A 26156-nucleotide genomic window follows, 5' to 3' on the forward strand; every position below is an offset into this window, starting at 1 on the left:
CTTTATACACTAGATTCAGCCTGGAATTAACTGGTAGTTTGTTTTTTAACAAACAAATGGAATGAGTTGGGAACTGTGAATTTTATAGTTCATAGAATGAGCTGTGAGTTCTGTTCATTTAGCATTTAAAAAATTTACTTTTTGTTGTTAATCTCTTTACCGTGCCCTTTTAAATTTTCTCAGAAAGTTTCCAGTTACATCCCTCAATCTGTCCTGCATACCAGCCCCTACAGTTTTTAACATTTGTTTTTTCCTGTTGGGGCTCTCAGAACATTTGCATAGAAGCATCCAGGCTGCTTCCCTCCTTTTCCACCCGCTCCTGGAAGCAGAGCTGGAGATCAGGATTTGGTCCTGGAAAGTGATCCCAGAGATCAGACTTGGGAGAGTGAAGCAGAGGAGAGGAAGAACTGACAGCAGGGAGCATTTTAGAGGTCACTGCTGTGGACCCTGGGGCTTCATTCCACTTCTGAGAATTATACAGAATGTCTGTATAATTGTATGTCTGAAGAATGGGGTGCTAGGGCATTTGTCTGCAGCTCCCATTCCTAGTAGTTGAGAGCTGCCTCAAGAGGCATTAACTACATCCCATCTTCACACTTGTACTTCTAGCTGTGCTTGTGCAAAGGCCAAGTAGACTCTCTCTGTCAGAAAGCAAAAGAAGCTTGAAAAGAAGATATACAGCAACCGCCCTGCCAAATCCCCTTTATATAGATTACTAATATCTAAAAATTGTGGTATTTCTCTAATGTTAATTCTTTCCTCTTGCCGAGGTTAAATGTTTGATGAAGTGTTATTTTTGTCATAATTATGTTTGCTCAAGAATTATTTTATTATATGTTGATTGTTTGCAGAAACCAATAACCCAGATCAGCTTTCTATTCCCATCTAATATTCCTGAGATACTTTTCTCATAATCATGTATCTAGGAAATAGAAGTTCATATTAGTCTATTTGATTAAATAAAGATGACTGTTTAAAATTTTTTGGTAGAGATGCACCAAAATACTGTTTCTGGATCTCACTTCAGTTCTGCTGAATCTGGATCACCAAGAGTAGTGCTCTGGCACTTCCATTTTACAATAATAGCTCCTTAGGTGATTCAGATGCATACAGTTAGTATATAACCATTAGTCTAAGAAGAAACCATGAATAGGAAGACTAGTTCTCTGTTACAGTAATAATAGGATCCCCTTATATAATGCTTTTCAAATTTTAATGCCACTGCAAAGGAATTAATTGTTACTAGTAATTATCTTTAATGTATTAGTCATAGATTATTTTAAGAGTATTTATATTATTTATGTCTTGAATTCCACTTCAATGATGAATGAATGAATGTACAATCAGAATTTGGAATCCTATTAAACAAGGTTTTAAGGGAAATTTCCAACTATTTTCTTATATTAATGATTAATAAAACTATAAACGATCATGCCTCAAAGCTTGATTTTTTTTTCACAATGAAAAGGTATGTGTGCTTTAAACTGTTTTAATATATATTTACAGTGGCAGATGGTGTTTTATTTTTCCTTCTTTATTAACAATGAACCAAATTCTCCCTTTGAGTAGTACCAGTCATTAATAAAATTTAAATTTTTAAAAATAGTTAAATAAAATAAGAATCTCGTTTTACTTTAATTCCCTATATTAGAAACTATTTATCTGTCAAATTATGGTAATTTATTAATAGAACCATGATTAAAAGAAGGCAGAGATAATGGAAAAGAGAACAGCTTACACAGTCAAATAAGTTGTTTTATTCTTTTCTGTTTTCCTGGATGAAATACATTCTGAAGTTATGTGAAGAACATAAAATATGAAAATTCAAATTTTAATTCCTAGAGGTATCGATTTATCTTCGTTAAATAATAATTCCTATAGTCACAGAACCAAATGGGACCTTGAGTATTCCTGCAACCCATAGTTTTTTAGTGATTCCATGTCTGCGCTCTAGGATCACTTTCCAGCATGTTTTACTGTATGCTGATTTAAAAACATTAATTTTATGAGCAATAGATTGAATCAGATATAGAAATTCTTATGAAGAAAGAATTTCTAAGTTTCTTTTCCTAGATTCTCAAGAAGAGTGATCTTAGGGCCTGCTCATGGTAACTAGTATACCCCTTACCACCATTCTAGGCAGTTGAGTTCATTCATGAAATGAATCTGATATTCACCTACAATTCATATGATTTCAGAGATGCCTCAAATTGAGTTGCAGTTGTTTATCCCACCACATTATCTGTCCATTTATGCTCTCTATATATTCTGAGCTTTGAAAGCTTGTATACAACACATTTCTAATATTTTTATTTGTATCACTAATTATGTAATTATAATTCTCTGTTCTATATAATAGCAGTATAGAGTAAATTAGAGCTTTTCCCACACTTTTAACATAAGAGTCTTGTTCTACGTCTCTTCGTTTTAGTGGCAACATTTTAGAACCTTTTGTTCACGTGAGGAGAGAGGAACTGGCCAGGGGAAGGAAGTAGATGTGTTTTTTTCATGTTATACATAACAGTTCTCCCAGAGGTACCCATGTGTATAATCAGGGGTGTTACTGATGGTCATGTTTCTACACAAGTGAGTAGCACATGGAGGCGGGCAAAAAGGAAAGCCTCTGCGCTTAACTGAATGGATGTGGGTAAAGTTTAATAGTGGGTGAAACTTAGCCCACTTTACTACTTGGCTGTATATCCTTAGCACTTTCAAAAATTTTAAAACATATTTATTACTTTGTTAATATGTTTATTCACCTATGTTTATTCTAGAAATGTTAATTATTTTTAAGTGATTGCTGGCAAGAATTATTTTATTATATGTTGATTGTTTGCAGAAACCAATAACCCAGATCAGCTTTCTGTTCCCATCTAATATTCCTGAGATACTTTTCTCATAATCATGTATCTAGGAAATAGAAGTTCATATTAGTCTATTTGATTAAATAAAGATGACTGTTTAAAATTTTTTGGTAGAGATGCACCAAAATACTGTTTCTGGATCTCACTTCAGTTCTGCTGAATCTGGATCACCAAGAGTAGTGCTCTGGCACTTCCATTTTACAATAATAGCTCCTTAGGTGATTCAGATGCATACAGTTAGTATATAACCATTAGTCTAAGAAGAAACCATGAATAGGAAGACTAGTTCTCTGTTACAGTAATAATAGGATCCCCTTATATAATGCTTTTCAAATTTTAATGCCACTGCAAAGGAATTAATTGTTACTAGTAATTATCTTTAATGTATTAGTCATAGATTATTTTAAGAGTATTTATATTATTTATGTCTTGAATTCCACTTCAATGATGAATGAATGAATGTACAATCAGAATTTGGAATCCTATTAAACAAGGTTTTAAGGGAAATTTCCAACTATTTTCTTATATTAATGATTAATAAAACTATAAACGATCATGCCTCAAAGCTTGATTTTTTTTTCACAATGAAAAGGTATGTGTGCTTTAAACTGTTTTAATATATATTTACAGTGGCAGATGGTGTTTTATTTTTCCTTCTTTATTAACAATGAACCAAATTCTCCCTTTGAGTAGTACCAGTCATTAATAAAATTTAAATTTTTAAAAATAGTTAAATAAAATAAGAATCTCGTTTTACTTTAATTCCCTATATTAGAAACTATTTATCTGTCAAATTATGGTAATTTATTAATAGAACCATGATTAAAAGAAGGCAGAGATAATGGAAAAGAGAACAGCTTACACAGTCAAATAAGTTGTTTTATTCTTTTCTGTTTTCCTGGATGAAATACATTCTGAAGTTATGTGAAGAACATAAAATATGAAAATTCAAATTTTAATTCCTAGAGGTATCGATTTATCTTCGTTAAATAATAATTCCTATAGTCACAGAACCAAATGGGACCTTGAGTATTCCTGCAACCCATAGTTTTTTAGTGATTCCATGTCTGCGCTCTAGGATCACTTTCCAGCATGTTTTACTGTATGCTGATTTAAAAACATTAATTTTATGAGCAATAGATTGAATCAGATATAGAAATTCTTATGAAGAAAGAATTTCTAAGTTTCTTTTCCTAGATTCTCAAGAAGAGTGATCTTAGGGCCTGCTCATGGTAACTAGTATACCCCTTACCACCATTCTAGGCAGTTGAGTTCATTCATGAAATGAATCTGATATTCACCTACAATTCATATGATTTCAGAGATGCCTCAAATTGAGTTGCAGTTGTTTATCCCACCACATTATCTGTCCATTTATGCTCTCTATATATTCTGAGCTTTGAAAGCTTGTATACAACACATTTCTAATATTTTTATTTGTATCACTAATTATGTAATTATAATTCTCTGTTCTATATAATAGCAGTATAGAGTAAATTAGAGCTTTTCCCACACTTTTAACATAAGAGTCTTGTTCTACGTCTCTTCGTTTTAGTGGCAACATTTTAGAACCTTTTGTTCACATGAGGAGAGAGGAACTGGCCAGGGGAAGGAAGTAGATGTGTTTTTTTCATGTTATACATAACAGTTCTCCCAGAGGTACCCATGTGTATAATCAGGGGTGTTACTGATGGTCATGTTTCTACACAAGTGAGTAGCACATGGAGGCGGGCAAAAAGGAAAGCCTCTGCGCTTAACTGAATGGATGTGGGTAAAGTTTAATAGTGGGTGAAACTTAGCCCACTTTACTACTTGGCTGTATATCCTTAGCACTTTCAAAAATTTTAAAACATATTTATTACTTTGTTAATATGTTTATTCACCTATGTTTATTCTAGAAATGTTAATTATTTTTAAGTGATTGCTGGTAGAATTCGGAGTGTGGTATTCTGATGTGGTATTTTATCTTCTGGTAATATCTTGTATTTTCAGTTGATAAGCTCTATGAGCTCAGTAGCAGAGCACTGTCTCCCTTCCTTACTTCGCACCTTGTTTGACTGGTACAGACGCCAGAATGGAACTGAAGATGAATCTTATGAGTATAGGCCTCGATCTAGCACAAAATCTAAGGGGTAAGTAGCTCATTTTTCAAAGCCCTTCCAATGAAGAGGGTGATAGTGTTATCAAATGAAGCCCTTCCAATGAAGAGGGTGATAGTGTTATCAAATGAAGATTGTTATTGTTTGGTTTCTAAGCAGAAACATTGATTATTTTGTTATAAAGTAAGGGGAGAGGATAGTTCATACTTAAACGTAAATCGGGAGAAGGTACCAGTTAAAAGAAGTGCAGCCCTGCGGTACTTGCTACTGTGACTAGTCACGCAAAACCGAATGTCAGGAGTGCTATTTCAGTAGTGCAGCGAGGAGCTTTAGCAGTCATAGAAGAAATTAAGGAGATATTCAGAAAAGGTCCTATTCACGTGGTTTGTGAAGGAAAGCAATTGTTGTGATACAGGAAGACTGCCAAAACCCTATGTTACTTTTCACGAGACCCTTCTTAGTGTTCAGATCCTAGAACTTGTCTTCTCCTCTTTCAAATTTTCCAGGGAGAGCTTGGCTTTCGGTAAAACATCTGTTTGTGTTCAGGTTTAGAATTGGACTTTAGTAGATGCCACTTGTGATTTTTCAACCTAGATTCATGAGAAAGCTACCTGGCACAGTATTTTCATCAGAAAAGTTGTTATTTTTGTTTCAGTTCTTAATTAAATAATTTAAATTAAGTATGGAACAGTATTAGATTTTCTAAATGAAATTTAAAATATTTTTCTTTCTAGTTTTTTTTAGGTTAGGTTTAATTTCTGACAGATATAATAGTGGAATATGTGTATAAATTGCTAATGTACAAAAGAAAGAACGTGAGAATATATAATATATATATGTTGGGTTATTAAGCTAGTATGAACATTCACTATAAGACATTATACACGTTAGGAACTCAGTAAGTAACATGAACTACTAACCAATATTTGTTTTAAAATTCATAGTCTTAATACAATCGAATTTGGTATTGTTTCAGGGATGAACAACAACGTGAAAGAGATTATCTTCTTGAAAGGAGAGACTTAGCAGTAGATTTCATTTTTTGTTTAGTTTTAGTTGAAGTTCTAAAGCAGGTAAGCTCTTTTATTTCTGCAAAGAAAAATTTCTGTATTATTTTTTTCTTCTTTTGCCTTTGTGTTTCAGTTACCTTATTTAGGATGATATGTCTAAAATTCTAACCCATATAAACTGAATTTCTATAATTCAAGTACACTTGTTTCAGTCGCCTGAGGCCTTTATCTCCTGTACCTATTACTTCCTGTTCCTTTTACCTTTGTATGCCATCCAGAACATGAAATCATGTTGGCAAAATGGAGTTCAATAGAAATTGTTTTAAATATGGGCCTTTAGCTACAAGTATGCTATGTCTGTCGTTCACCTGCTTCAATCTTTTTTTACTTCCACTTTCAAAGAATTTCTTTTCCTAAGCCCTCAGACCTGCATTTCAACATGTAATAATTGTGCAGTGATGGTTGAGGAATGGGGCTGATTTGACATGGGTAAGACTGAACTGTCAAGTGCAAATGGTTTTCGGTCTAGTGAAAATACCTCCAGATAATAAATTATGTGTATCCATTCAGTGAATATTAGAATGCCTACTGTTCGCTGACATTCATTGTTCTGGGTATTGCACTCGTGAGCTTAGCTGTGTATGCTATCTGAATGGCATGGACAGTAGAGATATGTATATATATGTTGCCAGGTGTCATGTATATGTTTACTATTCAAAACCAATACAAATATACATATAAATACCTGTACTGATCTTGAAAGTATGTTTTTATAAGTTTGTCATCCTTAAAATGTTATATATCATTCGAAGAAGATCTGTATATTTCCAGTCATGCACAATATATTTTGAAAAAATTTAGGAAACCTAAAAGAAAAAAATTATATTCCGCATATGGCATATTTGGACAGGGAGGTTTTTTTGTGATATAAAATGGAGTAGTAGAAGATAATATGACATTAAACAGCAAATGTAAGATATAAAAGTTGTTAGTCTATTTTTTTGACATAGCTAATATAAAAATATTTGAATTATGTAATCATTTATGCTTTGCCTTTGGTTTTACAGTGTCTGTGAAAAGACATTGAAATTTGAATATCTGAAATCTGCAAATAAAAATCATTTTAAATATGTAAAATAGATAAATGAGTTAATCAAAGATAAAATCACTTGAATCGGTACCCATCATGAAAGCTTTTTAGTAAACGTGAGGAAGAAAATTTTTCTGGGAGATGTGCTAACAAGGCAGATTTGCTTTCTGTGACTTCTCAATTTAGCTGGGATCTTAAGACTCTGAAGTAACTAAAATCGGAGGAGCTGGGGGCCAGAACTGGCCAGACACCGTGGACTTTGGAATGGACTTTGACTGGGGCTCATTGGATGATGACTTTGGAATGAACTTTGACTGGGGCTCATTGGATTTGATCGCTAACATCTCCTGTGTGCTTAATGTAGATCATTTGAGTGGTTTGCTAAACAGCATTTGCACATCTTTGCTTAGTTAAATAGTATAGGGTTTCTTCTTCCAGCAGGAGAGATTGAAAACTCCCTGCACTGACAGTCAGGACTGATCTGGCTATTGTGCCTTGTTTCCTAAGTAGACATTCTTCTACTTAGCAATCAAGTCTCTCTTCTCATCTAACAGCTTCCCCTCATTGCACTGGCTTCAAAACTTCAATGCACAGATAACCCATGGAGGTTTTTCTTTCTCCTCTTCTCCTTCTTCCTCCCCTGCCCTTTTCCCTTCCTCCTCATCTTTGTCTTCATCCTCCTCGTCCTTCTCTTTCTCCAAAATAATCCGGAGAGCTCTCTTGGTGGAAGGAAAATCAAGATCTATAAACGTAAGACCATTCTTTCAGTGAGTTCTTTTTTAAAGTCCCCTGCACAAAATCCTTTCAGACCCATGGTTCACATGGACTCAAAATGTGAGAAAGAAAAATACAGTGGCTCTGATAGCCAATCTTTGTTTTTGGTTCTGTCACCACATAGTTTTAACCTATAGTTCCCTTCCTACTTACCTGTTTCTCTCCTTTACCATTATCCTCATACCTTCATTCAAATGTACCCATCAAAGAATAAAATATATCACCAAGAACATTGATGTACTTTATTTTAAATCCTATATAAGATCTTTTTTTCTCTTCTAGTAAAAGGCAAGTCTTTTTTTTTTTTTTAGCTTCTTTACAACTAATAAAACTACAGAAAATGAAGTAAAAATCAATAGAACTTTCTGAGATATCATGACAAACTAAACCAATTTTCTTCCATGTCAAAGTGATATAGGGTTTAATAGATCTGGAGAGTAATCAACATAATGTGTCTTGAATTTAATAAGACTTTTACTTTGTCCCACATAATATACACATATTAAAATATGATTTAGTTTTATTTTGGTGAGATAGTCCTAGGAGCATTGAAGTATTGATACATGGTCGGTTCAGTCTTAAGGAGGAGTAAATATTCCTTGTGGGTTAGTCTTTGACCTCATATATTAGAAATTATTTGTTTCTCGAATAATTTGTTATACCTTCAGTGATAATCACACATGTTTAGAACTCATAAAGACTCCATATCCTTTGTACCAGCTGGTCATTAGAATAAGCTCTGGGAGGTAATCATGGCAAGTATTTTCATCCCAACTGTGTCATTTACTTGCTTGTGCAACTTGGGCAAATAATTACCCACCAACTCTTTTCTCTTTTGTTAAGGAGGGATGATAATAGTGCCATTACTGTAGAATCATGAGAATTAAGTATGATAATGCCTGGGACATGGAAAGTGCCTAATATATGTTATCTGTTCTTTTTTCTTTTTTGCTTTTTGTTTTTTGTTTTGTTTTGTTTTGTTTTTTAGGCGAGGCAATCCTTGGTTGACTTCACAGATTGCAAGGACCTCGTCAGCTTACAATCCCTTATTTTTTAATTTTTTACGTCTACAGCACCTGGTCTTCCTAGATGGTCTCCTATCCAAGTACTAACCAGGCCCGACCCTGCTTAGCTTCTGAGATCAGACGGGATTGGGCTTGTTCAGGGTAGCATGGCCATAGACTATTTTCATTTTAGAGATGAAGAAATGTTCTTAGTAATTTAAGATTATAAAACTAGTTAATTTTTTTACTACACGTTTTCTCCCTTTAATAATAAAAGTAAAATTATTGGTAAAATCAGAGATATGAAATCAGATGAAATGGCTAGTATCTTATAAAATTAAAATTTTAATCATAACAAGTTAGACAAAGAATTGAGTTAATATAAATATGATGAAATTAGTGTGATTGATTCACTGGAGGAACAAAATTAATTCAAGATGATAGGGGACTCATTTTATTTTTTCAAGAAAGTCAGAAGAATAATTTTGGGGTCATGGCAGACTACAAATTTTAGCGCTTTAGTACCAAAGGTTTTAAAATATGTAATAAAAGCATGTTTAAACAGCAATGTAGCATTTAGAAAGTTCAAAGCAATTTTCTTTTATATTGAATTTTAGTCAGACATATTTATTGGAACAAATAAGAAGATTGGGAAACCAGGTCTGTGAGCCATTTCAAGCTCTTTGCTTAGTTTTATCAGTGCTTTTGTGATGTATCAGAAGGTGGAGTAGATCTTTAGTACTTTCAGATTTAAAATTAACATGTTAGATGTTGATAGGCAGCTCTGAAGATTATATGATTATTCGTAATTTTGCTAAGACATGAATTTTATTCATTCACCTTTTTTGTTGAGAGCTGATCTTTTAGGTAATGAATGAGCCTTGTTGATTCCCCAGTATCCATATCTTACCCTAGTTTTGTTGTTTTTCACTTTCATCATGTGATAAAAGCTTTAAATTTTGGGAGTTGGACATAGGAATAACCTTGGATTAAAACTTGGGTATTTTTTGGGATATATGCTTCTTAAATGTTCAAGTAGAATTAGAGCTGCTTCTAAAATCACACAAAATGAGATCTGAAAAATTCATGATACTGAAGATGGGAATATTATTCCATAGAAGTAGAACTTTTTCTCTAGAAACTGAAATAGGATTCCCCCCTTTTTAAATTCAGTTGAAAATAAGGGGAGAAAAAGAGTTCAAGAATGTGCATTCTGATAATATTCATTCTTTAAATAAAGATTCTAGTCTCCCCCTCCCCAAAAAAAATAACGGTAAGATGCATTTCTTCTTTCACTTTTGTTTCTAATGTGAACAAAATTGAAAGTTTTGTCTTTCTCATTTTCTTTGATCAAATGCGTTTTCATATATCAGAAACTGGGCACACAGTATATTCTAGAGAAGTACGCACAAACTTTTGAACTTCAGTTTCCTCACCTGTAAAATGGGGGACAAATACCTGAAAGGCTGTTGTAAGTGTTGTGTATAATGTATACAAAATGGCTAACTAATACCTGGCACACAGGCAAATAAAAAGTGATGGTGTGATAGTGTGGAAATCATGAAGAGCACACAGCATAGCTAGGCCATGTGTCCCTGTCTTTCTGGCACTGTTAGTCTTTGGGCGTAACTGGAGCAAATATAGACTAGGAGAAATTATAGATTTAAGTCACCTTATGTTTCATTATCTCTGGCCTAGAGCACGCCAAACATCCCTGTGAGGAAATCAATATGGTAAAACCACAGCACAGCACAGTAGGTGGGGTACAAAAAGTTAAAACATGTAAAATGCAGTGTTGCATTCTTGCAAAGTCACAGAAACATCTGGAGCCAGCCTGTGTGTGCTGTGAGTTCTGGAGTAAGTTCTGGGAGTCAGGCGATTTGATGCAAACACAACCTGTTCCTGGCTAAAGTTTGGCATCACCTGGTGGTAGATGTCTGCTCTGTTTTAACTATTAATAGGATAATTAGTGCTGACTGGGAAGAATCAACTCCAGTGATTCCAGTAACCTCTTTGTTACCTGGGGCTGCTCTTTTTGTTGGCCCAATCCAGGGATGATCAGGCTAGGAGAGTACATGTGCCTCCCTGCTGCCCTAATGGGCTCTTGTTTCCCGCCTTTTTTCCCTCTGCCAGGCCTTGTCCTCAATATCTCCATCCTATATTCTAGTTCTTTTATCTGCCCTACATTCCTAGGAGGTAAGAATTTTGGTCTGTTCCCTTTCAGAGAAGGGTGGAAAAGGTAAGAGGACAAGGACCAGTCTTTAATACATCCAATTTTGCATTCTCTCAGGGCTAGTAATAATAGGGTTCTAATCTATTACCTGTAATTAACAGGTGAGGAAGTGGAAACTTCCTCAAGGATACATAATTAGTAAAAAGAGAAGCCTTGGTTTGATTAGAATAACCCAAAACCCAGGTCTTTCTATACATTCCTATATCAGTAAGATGTAATTGCTATACTTTTATAATGATTGGATGTGTTTGCTTATAAAAGGTTGAAAAGCTATTTGAAACTATGCAGTCAATCATAAAATCCTGGTTAAATATCCCTAATTGTTAGATAAATTCTGGGTTCAAAATTTCAGTTTACTAATATGGAACAAAGGTTAAGACTGTTCTTTTAGAGTCTCTGAGTTCTTGAACTTTACTATGTAGAATAAATTTAGTTTCTTCCCTGTTATTAGATTTATTAAACATGGGTTTTTAAATCTCAACTTCCACAAAATGATGAATAAAGTTCATTTCTTTCTTGTATTATCAGGTTACCTTTAACAGGTTCTCTGAGACCTAGAAAAGTAGAGTTTGGATATGGCTGCTTCCTTGCTTAACCCCTACTTGATTTTGTGATAGGGCAATATAAGAGTCTCCCTCATAGTGCATTGGATTGCACTATGAATCAAATTGGATTCCAGATACAGGCCTTTAGGACAGTCTTAATTCTAGGAAGTGTGAGACAAATGCTCTTTCTCATCCTCCTCTGGTAACTATAAATACTGAGCCACTTACCCAAGATGAGGCTATAATATAGCCATCAATCTTGGAGTAAAAGTTCACCATGAGCCTTTTATTTTTATTTTTATTTTATTTTTCAGTTAGAGCTGGCATTTAGTATTATTTTATATTAATTTCAGATATACAGCATAGTGGTTAGACATTTATATAATTTATGAAGGGATCTCCCCAATTAGTCTAGTACCCACCTGGCCCTATTATAGTTATTGCAATATTATTGACTATGTTCTCTATGCCGTACTTCATATGACTATTTTGAAACTACCAATTTGTACTTCTTAGTCCCTTCACCTTTTCCCACCCGGCTACCCCAGTCCCTCTCCTGTTTGGCATTCGTCAGTTCTCTGCATGTTTCCGTTTTGTTTGTTTTGTTCTTTAGATTCCACTTAAAAGTAAGATCATATGTTATTTATCTTTCTCTGATTTCACTTAGCATAATACCCTCTAGGACCATCCATATTGTCACAAATGGTAGGATTTCATTTTTTTATGGCTGAGTAATACTCCGTTGTGTATATGTACTACAACTTCTTTATCCAGTTGTCTGTTGATGGACACTGAGGTCGCTTCCATATCTTGGCTATTGTAAATAGCACTGCAGTGAACATAGGGGTTTATATATCTTTTTGAATTAGTGTTTTGGATTTCTTGGGATAAATACTCAGAAGTAGAATTGCTGGGTCATAAGGTAGTTCTATTTTTTCTTTTTTGAGGAACTTTCAAACTGTTTTCCATAGCGGCTGTACCAATTTGCAGTCCTTCCAAGAGTGCACGAAGGTTCTCTTTTCTCCACATCCTCACCAACACTTGTTTTTTGACTTATTGATGATAGCTATTTTGACAGGTGTGGCGTGATATTCATTGTAGATTTAATTTGTACTTCTCTGATGATTAGTGACCTTGAGCATCTTTTCATATGTCTGTTGGCCATCAGTATGTCCTCTTTGGAGAAATACCTATTCAGGTCCTCTGCCCATTTTTTAAGTAGATTGTTTATTTTTTTTGGTTTTGAGTTGTGTGAATTCTTGATAAATTTGGATATTAACTCATTACCAGTGCATCATAGGCAGATATGTTCTCCCTTTCAGCAGGTTGTCCTTGTTTTGTTGATGGTTTCCTTTACTGTGTAAAACTTTTTATTTTGATGTAGTCCCATTTGTTTAGTTTTTCTTTTGTTTCCCTCGCCCGAGGAGATATATCACGAATAATATTACTAGGAGCAATGTCAGAGAGTTTACTGCCTATGTTTATTCCTAGGAAGTTTATGGTTTTGGGTCTTACATTTAAGTCCTTAATTCATTTCGAGTTTAGTCTTGTATATGGTGTAAGAAGGTGGCTTGGTTTCATTTTTGGCGTAAAGACTATTCAATAAATTATATTGAGAAAACTGGACCAATACATGCAACCATGAGCCTTTTAAAGCTCTGTCAGCTGCCATGCCTCTCTCTGCTTGGAACAGTGTTTTAGAAGTGATGACAGTGTTCTCAGTGTTGTGTGAATTCAGTCACCTCATTGAGAAGAATTAATGTAAGTGAATAGTTACTTATTGGATTTCTTGTCCTTCATTACAATTTAAATGTGATTATTCTTATCTAATGTTTCTCTCATATTTATTAATTTCAAACTAGTTTCTGATAATTATTCAGGACTAAATTTAGCCCCCATTAATAGACTTCTGACTTATCTTTGTATGAAATAAATTATCTTCATTTTAAATATCTCTCCTTTATTAAACCCTCAAGAATCATTCTGACCATCTCTGAATAATTATAATTTTCTAACATTTTTTTCCCCAGTCTAATTTGTAGCTTTCTTAGTTATATTTAATATTCTATTAAAATTTCATCCTATTGATGAGGTGTTCTAGACTCTATATTGTTAATAATTTTAAGCAAATGTAGAATTTTTTTGTTTTGTTTTAATTGGACCGCAAACCCACAGAATTCGATAAATTGTGATCTTGATTCAAGACACACTATTGTCACTGATCTCTGCATGGCTACTTGTTTACAGTGTAGTGGTTACCTGTGAGCCTACCATCTGAGACTCGGAGAACTAGACTATTACCTACAATTTAAGCCTAATTATGTGACTCTCTCCTAGGTCACTTCCTGACTCTTCTCTTACCAGTATACTGATTTTTGTGTTAATTATTCCATTAACTTTAAAAAAATGTTTTGATATATGTTTGAATAATATATAGAGGCCTTCATAAAGAAAAAGTAAAGATCGAAAGAAGGATTAGACCCAAGAAGTTACTTTAACGAAGAACAATACATTGTAGGGAAGTGACATGACAAAGGAAAATGGTTTGGGCTTCTAATTCTAAGGAAGGTAAATTGTAAGGAGGTAAATATCTGGGGGAAACTAAGGGAAGATAAGGGCTATTTTGTAAGATATGTTTTTTCAGACCCACCTCAGTGCCAGCTTTCTGTTTCCAGTGATCATGGTTATTCTCTGCTCAGTATGGGAAAGACTGTTTTTATCTAGAAAGGGGGAAGATTAGAGAGCTTTCCTTGCATCTGCTGTTTCTCATTTGCCTTCAGCTCAAAATAATCCTTTTGCCAAAGTGCCATATTTGGCAGTGGCGTACTTTGATCCTCTTCACTTGATTGCACCCTATATAAACTTCCAGCAATGTATATGAAACCTCAGTCATTTACATTATCTCTACTATTTGGTATTGTCAGACTTTATATATCCCCATCGAATAGGTGTAAAATGATATCTTGTGCATTTTCGTTCTCCTTATTACTAATGAAATCAAGCATCTCTTCATATATTTGTTTCAGGAATAAGTATAACAAAGGACAAAAGTAGAAAATTATAAAACTTTGCTGAAAGCCTTTAAAGAGGTGGAAAGATATTCCACGTAAATATATGACTATAATTATCCCCAAATTGATGTATAGATTCATTGCAACTACAATAATAATCTTAACAGTTATTGTGGAACTTGAAAAGATGACCCTAAATCGGAAGCGGAACAACAGTAGGCCAAGAATAGCCAAAATATCTCTGAAGAAAAATAAAGGGGACTTGCAGTACCAGACATCAGAATTTATTAATAAACTCTAATAATTAGGACAGCATGATTTTAGCACAGACGTATACAAACTGACAGTTCAAAAATGGACATACATACATAGAACTAGAATCGATATCAGTGGTGACTTGGATAATCTTTGATCCATCAGTTCCTCTTTTTGTATTCTTTCCCATGAAATTATGCAAAATGTTCATTGTATAAGTTGTATATTGAATATCGAAAATCTGGACTTGTATGTTTATTAATAGGAGCACGTTAAATAAATCATGTATACTCAGTATTATATGGCTGTTAGAAAATATGAGGCGCTAAGTACTGACATGGAAAAAGGAGGCATCATTCTGTTAAGTAAAAATAAGGGGGTGTGTGTGAGTGAGCACGTGCGTGTGTGCGTGCGTGTGTGTGCGTGCGTGTGTGTGTGTAGGAGGAAGTCTGGAAGGATCTATACCAAGTTTTCAGGTGTGATTATATTCAGGGGAAGGGGCAGGAATTTTAATTTCTGATTTATATATTTTTATTTGTTTTACATGTTAGGAATTATAGTGTAATTTCTAAAGAACTAAAAAGAACAGATATTCAAATAACAAATTTCTAATACTAATAAAGCCATAAATAGTTTAAATTTCTTGGAAAAGTGTCTTTTGTGGATCCTGCTATAGAAAATTGGACTATGAAATATAGGGCTGGCTCCGTCAAAGGCTCTTTTTTTCTAGGTGCTACAGAGCACACCTGAATGTGTTTTTAACTCTCTGATGGTAACAGTTTTAGTAACAACAGTAATGATTACTTTTTCTGCTACATAGTCCATATTTCAATGATTTGTGATTACGAAGCTCATATTCTTAAATTTAGAGCTTGTTAAAATAGGTGTTCAACTAAATTCTTAGAGAAAAAATACTAACATTTTAAAAAATGGCATTTTGGACAATGGGAAAACTGATTAATGAATCATTACCATGAAAATTAAAATTGTTTAATTAGTTGAAATGATGAGACTACTCATAAGACTTCTAACCTATTTAGCTCTAACTCATTTGACTTTTTTAAAATTCTAGATTCCTGTTCATCCTGTGCCCGATCCTTTAGTTCATGAAGTTCTAAACTTAGCTTTCAAGCACTTTAAACATAAGGAAGGGTAAGTAAACTACAAATTTGAGATTGTTGCTTTTTTGTATAGTTCAGGTTTAGTGTTTAATATACTTTGAACTCTCATTGATCATTCGTTTTTAGTGTTCAAAGCAGTTATCTTCCTTTTTTTAAAAAAAAATCCACACAAAATGCTTATATGAACTATTTTGTAAAAATTCTTAAAACTGTTGATTGGATTTGTTAAATTTCATGGCAAATTAAAATCTAGTGAGAAATTTTTTTTTTAAATGTTTTTTTAAATCATTCTATAAATGAATGTTCAGAGAAAATTATATAATACTCTAAGGAATTTTCAGTTATTAAGAAAGAGAATTTGTAGAAAAATTTAATGAATACTACATTTGTTCTCTTATTTTAGATATTCAGGAACCAACACTGGGAATGTGCATATTATTGCAGATTTATATGCAGAGGTGATAGGGGTTCTTACCCAATCGAAGTAAGTTTCACTGATTTTGATTTGCTTTTCATTTTAGAATGCTTCATTACTAGTATTATAGACACTGACAGTTTTAAATCTACGATATTTTTCATAGAGTTCTTGTGAAATCTGCTCTACTTTTTATTACTAAGCTGTTATACTCCTTAGAGAATTTTAAAGTAACATCTATACCTTAATTTCACAGCTTGTTTTCATTTATTTGGGTTTTCCATAAATGTCTGAATCAAGGTAGTCAGAAATTGCCAAGATTACTCAGAACATTACCTTATTTCCTATTTTTAATTCCGTCAGAAGTGTTTTTTAAAAATCTTCCTTTTGGAACTCTAGGGAACTAATGATTACTTTCAACATTTTCTAGTTGAGTGCTTTTATTTCTGAGATAGCAATGCAATCTCTTCCTTCTAATTATCCTATTGGTTTTAATACTATAAACAGTTTTGAATAGGTAGATGAGATACTGAAAAGGAAACAAAAGATATTAGGTTACTCCATGAACAGGTTATTCATTAGGAGTTACATTCATTGAGTTGTGTTGTACTGTAGTCATAGTAAACACTAAAAAGATGTTTGTCTTTAGCATCCCGTGTTTGCTCAAAAGACTGGAAGATTTTGATTTTCCTTAGTCGCTACTGGGAAATAAAGTATAAAGTATCAATTCAGATTTTCCCACATGCCATTGAAGAGTCTTTGGCCTTAAACTCATCAAATAAAAACCATTCTAAATTCTAAGAGGGCAAGTATTGTTCATGTTTAGTAGTTTAGATTTTAATATTAAGTAGTATATTTTATTTAGTACTTTTTTTATTCTTTGTAATATACAAGAGATCCTTGTATAATCGGTTTTATAGAGCTTAGAACAGTTAGAGTATTTTATGTGATTCGCACATAAATAATATCTTAATAATTCATTTATTTTTAATCAGTAATGAATCCCTGTTTTAGGCACATAGGCACAAACCACAGAAACAAGCAATGATTTATTTATTTATGGTGTAATAGTTTATGATTCTTTTATTTTTATTTATCAAAAATGAATTTCTATCAGGAATACAGATTAGAAGTTCTAAATAATATATTAGCAAGTTGAATCCAGGAGAACACTGCATCACTGCTAAATTAATTCCAGGATGGTAAGGATTATAAATCCAAATGGCCATGTATGTAGAGAACCATTGAGGTGTTTTCTGCCCATACATATAATGAACATGGAAGAAAATGCGCATGGAGCCACATTAGGTTAGGCCAATAACACTGAAGTTTGAGGGAGCAGGTGATAGGATGCGAAAGGGGAGAGGAGAAAGGCCGGGAGGTGTGTAAGAATGTTGTCTCTGCATTTCCTTTGACTGTAGTAACTAATAATTACCATGAGAAATTAGTGAAAGAAAAACCCTTGGATTCTAAATTATTGCAATGGTAAGATTTTTATCTACTTTATATATATTTTTATAAAACACAAAAGAATGTTTTCATGGAAAATGGTATTGTAATCTCCAACACTCAGATGGAAATAGATGTATTATACATCCTATCGTGTATCCATATTTTATTAATATGTAATTTTCTTTTTCCCCACTAAAGTCAGTGACCATTAGAAAGTACACTTCATGTATCATTTTAACTTTCAGGAGCTGGTTTCCTTGAGTAACAATAACAGTAATCTCTTTAGTTACACAATATATAGAGGGGGAAATGATATATTATTGATTAATAAAGTATTAGATATATTTTTTCCAGTGTAAGCAAAGAAGTTTAGTGACTTAACACTGTGGTCATTTGAATCCAGGATGGTGCTCACATTTTGAAAGCAGTTTGATTCTTTAGCTTATTCAGACTTTGAGACCTGTGTCCTCTCACACTTCTTTAGTTTTTCTTCAGTGTAGTGAGATATTAATTTTAAGCGATAATTATTAGTCTGCAATGGACTGGTTTACCTCTTTGAACAAATTTGTAGTCTTCAGTCTATTCTTCATATAACTCAGATTGCAGACTTTATAAGAGGGAGCCTTAAAAATTGGAGACGCACTCTGATTTACACGGGGATGTTGTATGGGTGGGTTATTTGATCTTATTTTTATTGTAATTATGAATTATTGAATGGTAATGGTGCTGTTTCGATGCTGATATGGGAATAAAGAAATCTTACTCTCTTTAAGGAATGTTTGATTTTAAAATAAATGAACAGGAAATTTAGAATAACATAATTTTGTCTTCCTCTGTATACTTTTCTGGTAATTTTGATGAAGGCAGAGAAAGGAGAAGATGTTTAGGTAAAACACTTTTTGATTTCAACTTTAAATAACATGTAGGAAATTAGTATTTTTAATTCATATGAAATTATGTATCTGTGTGTATTAAAGATTTCAGGCTGTGAGGAAGAAGTTTATGACGGAATTAAAAGAATTGCGACAGAAGGAACAAAGTCCACATGTGGTACAAAGCGTCATCAGCTTAATAATGGGAATGAAATTTTTCAGAGTGAAAATGTATCCTGTAGAAGATTTTGAAGCATCATTTCAATTTATGCAGGTGATACATCTTCTCAATTGCAGTAGATTTAGCCTAACAGTGCTAAATGCTCATCATGACTTTTAAAAAGAAACAATATATAGATAAATTACTGACATCATTATTAATTCCTTATTCCAAGTGTTAAATTGTCGCAAGTTTGAGTTAACTTTCTTTTTTAATTTGAACATGTTTTGACCTTAGATTTTTAGTAAAATTCCAGAGTGTTTATAAAATTATTGTGATACTAAAAATTCTTGAATCTTTCTCTTTTGTTAATCTGATGTACCTTTTTCCTCCCTCAAGGAGTGTGCTCAGTATTTCTTAGAAGTAAAAGATAAAGATATAAAACATGCACTTGCTGGTTTGTTTGTGGAGATTCTTATTCCTGTAGCTGCTGTGAGTATACTTTTATTTTTATATTATATTTTAAAAGTATCTCTTCACTCAAGATGTTGCTGCATGAAATAGTCTTCCTTTGTGGTAATCTCATGGGCAGTTAAGTGGAAATTTGAATGTAACATGGGTATGTGGAAAATGATTATTAGACAAATAGCAGAAGAGCATTGATCAGTCTTTTAATTAAGAGAACAAGCCCTTAAGATTCAGAGACTGTTAGGAGGTCAGAGTATCTGCAACCTAGCAGTAATGGTTGCTTCAAATTGCCCAATAGAACATATTGTATTTACTCATGGCTTTCTCACCTTACAAAATGACAGCTGTTTTAGCTTCTGAAGAATTTAAAAGTGCTATAACATACATCCTGGAATTTACAGGACTGTCTCAATTTTATTTTATTTTTTATTTTTTAAATATATATTTATTTGTTTGTTTGTTTGTTTGTTTGTTGTGACATTGGTTAAAGAAAACCGATAAGTTTCAGCCATGTACACTTTAACAGTAAGGCACTGTCTCAATTTTAAATGTTCTGTTCTGTCGTTGTTGTGAGATCATACCTGTCAAAATATGTACTCTGAATCATTTAAAAAATATGATTGCAATAACTTTTAGGGAAGCAGATTTATATAAGCTTTTTTGGTGTAATATAGTGTGTTATTCAAAACTAATATTGCAGTTACTAGTAATGAAATATATATAGTAATGAAATTTATAACAGTTTTTTGTTTCCTGGTCTCCCCCTCCCCGCACACACACACTCAATTTTTCTGTGTAGTATGTGATATGCTACTCACTTTCAGCATAGTGCACATTGCTACATAAATGATATATACACACACATTCTTAAAAGATTTATGGAAATAAAGTTGACATACAATAAACTACACATATTTAAAATATACAATTTGACACATATATATGCCTATGACACCATCACCACAGTCATAATAAAGTACCTATTTATTTATCACACTCTCAGTTTCTTCGTGTTCCTTTTTAATCCCCCCTCTCACTCACCCCACCTTTTTCTCAGGAAACCATTGATCTTTCAGTTTCTCTACATTATAGAGTTTTGGGTTTCCTAGAATTTTCTATTAATGGAATCTGACAGTATGAGCTCTTTCTTTTCTGAATTCTTTTACTCTGTATAATTATTTTGCATTCCAACTGTGTTGTAGAATATATCAGTATATTCTCTTTTCATTGTTGAGTAGTATTTCATTGTATAGCTATGCCAAAGTTTGCTTATATGTTTACCTGGTTTGGGATATTTGAGTTGTTTCCAGTTTTTGGCTGTTACAAGTAAAGCTGCTATGAACATTCATGTAGAAGTCTGTGTATGTATATATCCTTTTATGTCTCTTGGGTATTTACCTAGGAGTGGAATTGCTGGACCAGATGATAGTTATATGTGTAACTCTTAAAGAAATTGCCAAACTGTATTCCAAAGTGGTTATACCATTTTGCATTCCCATGAGCAGCATGTGAGAGTTCTACTTGCCTCCACATCTTCATCAACACTTGCTTTGGCCATTCTTTTTAATTTTAGCCATTGTAATAGGTGTGTTGTGGCATCTCATTCTGGTTTTTAATTTGCATTTATCTAATGACTAATGGCTTTTGAGCATTTTTGCATGTCCTTATTTGTTGCCCATATATTTTCTTCGGCAAAATGTGTGTTGAAGTCTTTTTTCCCATTTTTGTTTTGGATTATTTGTTTTCTGATTATGTTTTGAAACATATAGTTTTCTAGTTTTAAATATATTCCGGATATAAGTGTTTTATCAGAGATATGCTTTGTGAATATTTTCTCCTAGTCCATGATTTGTCTTTTCATTGTCTTAACTATGTCTTTGAAAAAGGAGTTGTTTTTAATTTTGATGAAGTCTGATTTATCAGTTTGTTCTTTTATAAATTATGCTTTTGGTATCATATCTAAGAAGTCTTTGACTAACCCAAAATCACAAAGGTTTTCTCCTAGATTTTGGTTTTAAAGTTTACTTTTAGGTCAGTGATTCATTTTGAATTAATTTTGTATATGGTATGAGCTGTAGATTGAAATTTTGTTTCATTTTTGCATATGATTCCCAGTCGTTCAGCACCATTTGGTCATTTGTTGACAACTCTTTTCAAGTACTTTAGTCCCTTTGTCCAAAAAAATCAATCAACTCCATGTCTTTCTGACTCTATCCTGTTCCAGTGATCTCTGTATATGTACTTATCAGTAGTATACTATCTTAATTCCTATAGTAAGTTTAGAAAGGCAGGCAGTGTACATCTTACAACTTTATGCTTTTTCAAAATTATTTTGGCTATTCTATGTTTATTGCCTTTTAATATAAAATTTAGAATCACCTAATCAATTAAAAAAACTGCTGGGATTTGAATTAAGATTTCATTAAGTCGGGAGGACAGATCTTAATATTGATTCCTGCAATTCATGAGTATAGTATCTTTTTCCTTCTACCTAGGTCTTTATTTTCTGTCAACAATGTTTTGTAGTTTTCAGATCTTGAACATAATTTGTTAAATTTATCTCTAGGCATTTTATATTTTTAGGCTATTGTAAATGCCATTGTTTTAAAGTTCCATTTTTCAAATGTTCAAAATACTTTTTAGTATGTGTTATTTTTGCCTTATTTTACTGGCTAGGACTTTTCAGTATAATGATAAATGGAAATAATGAGAGCAGACTTCCTTGCTTCCTTTTACATCTTAGGGCAAAAGTTGTCAAATATTGTCAATTATGTTACATATAGCTTTTTCATAGATGTCTTTATCATATTGAGGAAATTTATTTCCATTTCTAGTTTTTGAAGAGTTTTTTTTTTCAGAAATGAGTGTTGGATTTTGTTAAATGCATCCCTCCCCCTCTGTTGAAATAATCATATGGTTTTCCTTTTCTTTTTGTTAATATGATGAATTACATTAATTGATTTTTCAATTGTTGAATCAACCTTACATTCCTGGGGTTTAACACTGTTTGATTACGATGATTTTTTTTTATATTGTTAGATTTTATTTGATAAACTTTTTTTTCAAGATGTTTTGCATCTGTCTGTGTTCATGAAGGCTGTTGTTCTGTGGTTTTCTTTTCTTTTAATGCCTTTTTTGGTTCGAATATCAAGTTAGTGTCAGAAGAGTTTGTGCACAATTGGCTTTATGTCTTTCTTTGGAGTTGGAGAGAATATACTAGATTCTCTCTTGTATATTCTAGAAATATCTCTAGAAAATTCCAGGAATTTTCTGGCCTGGAATTTTTCTTGTGGAAAATTTCCTTCCAGATAATTTCCTTCAAATGACATAGGTTTGCTCAGACTGTTTGTTTGTTTGTTTGTTTTGAGTGAGCTTTCATATCTTTAAGGACTTTGTTCATTTCATCCAGATTATCAGATTTATTGGTGTAAGGTTGGTCATCATATTCCTTTATTTTCTTCAAATACCTTTACTATCTGTAGTGACTTCTTTCATTCCAAATATTGGCAATTTGTGACTTTTATTCTTTTTTCCTCATCTGCTTGGCTAGAAGTTATTACTCCTCCCAAAGAACTGGCTTTTGACTTTATCAATGCTATTTTTCAGTTTCTATTTTATTGATTTCTGCTTGGATTTTTATTATTTCCTATCTTCTGAGAAAGGTTTTAATTTGCTATTTTTACCTAGTTTTTTAAGGTGGAAGTTGAGGTCATGAAGACCTTTCCTCTTTTTAAATATAAGCGTTTAATCTATGTATTTCCCTCTTAAGTAGTTCTGTAGTAGCAGCCCACAAATTTCGATATCTTATGTTTTAATTTTCATAAAGCTCAAAATACTTTCTGATGCCCCTTAGGAAATCCATGGGTTACTTAGAAGCATACTTCCTAAACATTTGGGGATTTTCCAGACATCTTTATGTTATTCATTTTTAATTTGTGGTCAGAGAATACTTTGTTCAAGCCATAATACCAGAATACTTTGTGGTCAGGCCATACTTTGTATGGCTTGAATCCTGTTAAATGCATTACATTTGTTTTTCGGGCCAGAATATTATTTATCTTGATGGATGTTCCATATGCACTTGAAAAGACTGTGCATACTGTTGTTGTTGGATGGAGTGTTCTGTAAATATCAATTACGTCTAATTGTTTGATAGTATTATTATAGTCTGTCATAACCTTGCTGATTTCATATCTACGTATCCTATCAGTTTTTGACAGAGGAATATTGAAATCTCTGACTGTAACTAGCTGTAGATTGGTCTATTTCTCTTTGCAGTTCTACCAGTTTTTACTTTGTATATATTTAAGCTCTATTATTAGGCACCTTTACTATTTTGAAGTAATCCTCCTTTTCCTTGGTAATATTCTGAAATCTACTTTGTTATTGATAGAGCCACTTCAGCTTTCCTTTGATTGTGTAAGTATATATACCTTTTCTCATTCTTCTACTTTTAACCTTCTTGTGTTTTGATATTTAAAGTACATTTTTTGTAGGCAGGATAGGGTCGAGTCTTGTTTTTTTGTTTTTAATACAGTCTGACAATCTCTGCCTTTTAATTGGAGACCACATCCATTTAATTTTGATTATTATTGATACAGTTATTTTAAATCTCTTATTATATTTTTTATTTTCATATTCAGTCCTTGTTCCCTTTTTCTTTTTTTTTCCTGCTTATTTCTGGATTAATTGAATATTTCTGTGATCGAATTTTATCACCTTTGTTGGCTTATTAGTTGTAGCTCATTGTTTTGCCATATTAGTGTTATACATCTTTAATTTATCACTGCCTACCTCAAGCGATATTACATCATTTGTGTATAGTATAAGAATCTTAGGACAGTATACTTCCATTTCTTTCCTGAAAACTATCGAGGTAGTAAGACGAGCCGTCAAAGGACTTACCTCGTTTATTTTTTATTCCTTATATGTTATTTATTTTGTTGACTGATGTATGTACAGCGCTTTGTGTATCACTTCATATATTTTGTTTATTTTTTGGTTATTTCAAGTGTTGGGTAAATCCAGTCCTCTGAACACCATCTTGGCTAGAGATGGAAGTTAGTAACATTTCTTTTACTCAGATTTTATTCTATTTAAAATTTTTCAAAGTGAAAACATTTCTTTTCATGTTCAGAATCAAAGTGAAATGTTTTTGCTTTCATTTTTAATATTGAATTAATTGAATTGGTTTGTGATATTCAGGTCCTATCAGAACATGTTTAGAAAAGGTAGACAGGAAATTGTAAGAAAAGTTAAGAACTTAAAATATTAATGACGAAGTGATTAGCATGATTTTAACCTGTCTTGAATATTTACTTATAGTTAAATATTTGAAGATTTTTTTAATGGGTACAAACAAAAGTATTGAATTATAGTTTTATTTGAGTCACATAGCCCCCACCCCAGTTTTTAGCCATGTGAATAAGGTTAATTTTATCAAAAAGAAAACACTATAATTCATAAAACTATGTCAGCTTTCATCTGTTATTAGTGCATGTACTCCTATTTCTTTTCCTGAAAATGGTTTCCATTACTGCTGCTCCATGCCAAACTGTTATTTGTGCTTCCCTCTTATCTGAAAATATGTTTTTCCAGATGTTTAACTGAGATTAGGTTATAGTCTTTAAGGTAATTCATCAAATGGAGCCAGTTGTAGGAAGAAAGACCCTTTACAGTGGTCCATTGTTACTCTGTTGCCTAATTCTTTATGCCATATTTGCTTCTGTGGTTTATTAGTATGCTAGGGCATGCCTAACAAAGTACCACAAATTAGGTGGCTAAAACAACAAAAATTTGTCTCATGGAGAATCTGTTCCATGCCTCTTGTCTAGTTTCTGGTGGTTTCCTGACAATCTTTGGCATTCCTTGGTGTCTAGAAGCATTGTCTCCATCTCTGCCTTCCTGTTCACGTGGTGCTTTCCTTTGTGCGTATCTGTGTCAAATCTTCTTCCTTTTAAGGATGTTAGATTAGCCCTTACCCCCAATATGACCTCATTCTAACTTAGCTAATTACGTCTACAATGACCTATTTCCAGATAAGGTCACATTATGATGAGGTATGTGAGGTTAGGACTTCAACACAGGAATTTGTAGGGGGGAGGGGAGAGTGAAGACACAATCCAAACCATAACACCTGCCTTTGCACATAGAGCTACTTCTGCCAGACACATTCTTGCCTCTCTAGTTACCTCCTTCCCCACTTTGCCTGGTTTGAATCAGCTTATTCATACATTATATGTATTGAGAGCTGTCTCTGTGTGTCAGGGCCTCTTCTGTGCACAGGGCATCAATGACCAAGGTAGGAGACTCCTTGCTCCTAGAGTGTACTCCTGCTGAGGAAAACACAGTAAACTAGTGTGTAAAATCTGTAGTATACAGGCGATGGTAAGTACTGTGGAGAAGCATAAAGCAGGGTAGGGGCATGAGAACTGCCAAAGGGATAAGGGAGTTGAAATTTTAAATAGAGTAATTAGGAAGGACCATCACCTTAAAAGAGATGGTGACTGTTAAGTAAAAACTAAAGGAACTCTGTATCTCAGGGAAGATCTTTATGGGCAGAAGGAACAAGTGCAGATGTTCTGAAGCAAGAACATCCTTTTCTAGGAGCGGCAAAGACGCTACTAGCTCGTGTGGCTTGATCCCAGTGCAGGGGGCAGAGTCATGGGAGATAAGTCCAGATCAATGGGGAGCTATTGCAGTCTTTCAGATAAGAGATAGTGGGTTCAGCTTGGATGTCACTTCCTTGTAAAGTTTTCCCATAGGGGCCTCGTCTGAGAATTT

General features: G+C 33.2%; 1 protein-coding gene and 1 pseudogene across 1 annotated transcript in view; one reads left to right on the forward strand and one right to left on the reverse strand.

Moving 5' to 3' along the window:
• FRYL (FRY like transcription coactivator) overlaps positions 1–26156 on the forward strand; it is a 249832-nt gene that overhangs the window by 113592 nt on the left and 110084 nt on the right. The window contains exons 5-10 of the mRNA XM_023532134.1: positions 4829–4996; positions 5940–6036; positions 15958–16037; positions 16410–16490; positions 18851–19019; positions 19305–19397. Of these exons, the coding sequence (XP_023387902.1) occupies positions 4829–4996; positions 5940–6036; positions 15958–16037; positions 16410–16490; positions 18851–19019; positions 19305–19397 (688 nt within the window). The remainder of the gene's footprint in view (positions 1–4828; positions 4997–5939; positions 6037–15957; positions 16038–16409; positions 16491–18850; positions 19020–19304; positions 19398–26156) is intronic.
• On the reverse strand, positions 8902–9020 carry LOC111741390 (annotated as a pseudogene).

The sequence above is a fragment of the Pteropus vampyrus genome, unplaced genomic scaffold (assembly GCF_000151845.1).
Source record: "Pteropus vampyrus isolate Shadow unplaced genomic scaffold, Pvam_2.0 Scaffold77, whole genome shotgun sequence".
NCBI classification, from domain to species: domain Eukaryota; kingdom Metazoa; phylum Chordata; class Mammalia; order Chiroptera; family Pteropodidae; genus Pteropus; species Pteropus vampyrus.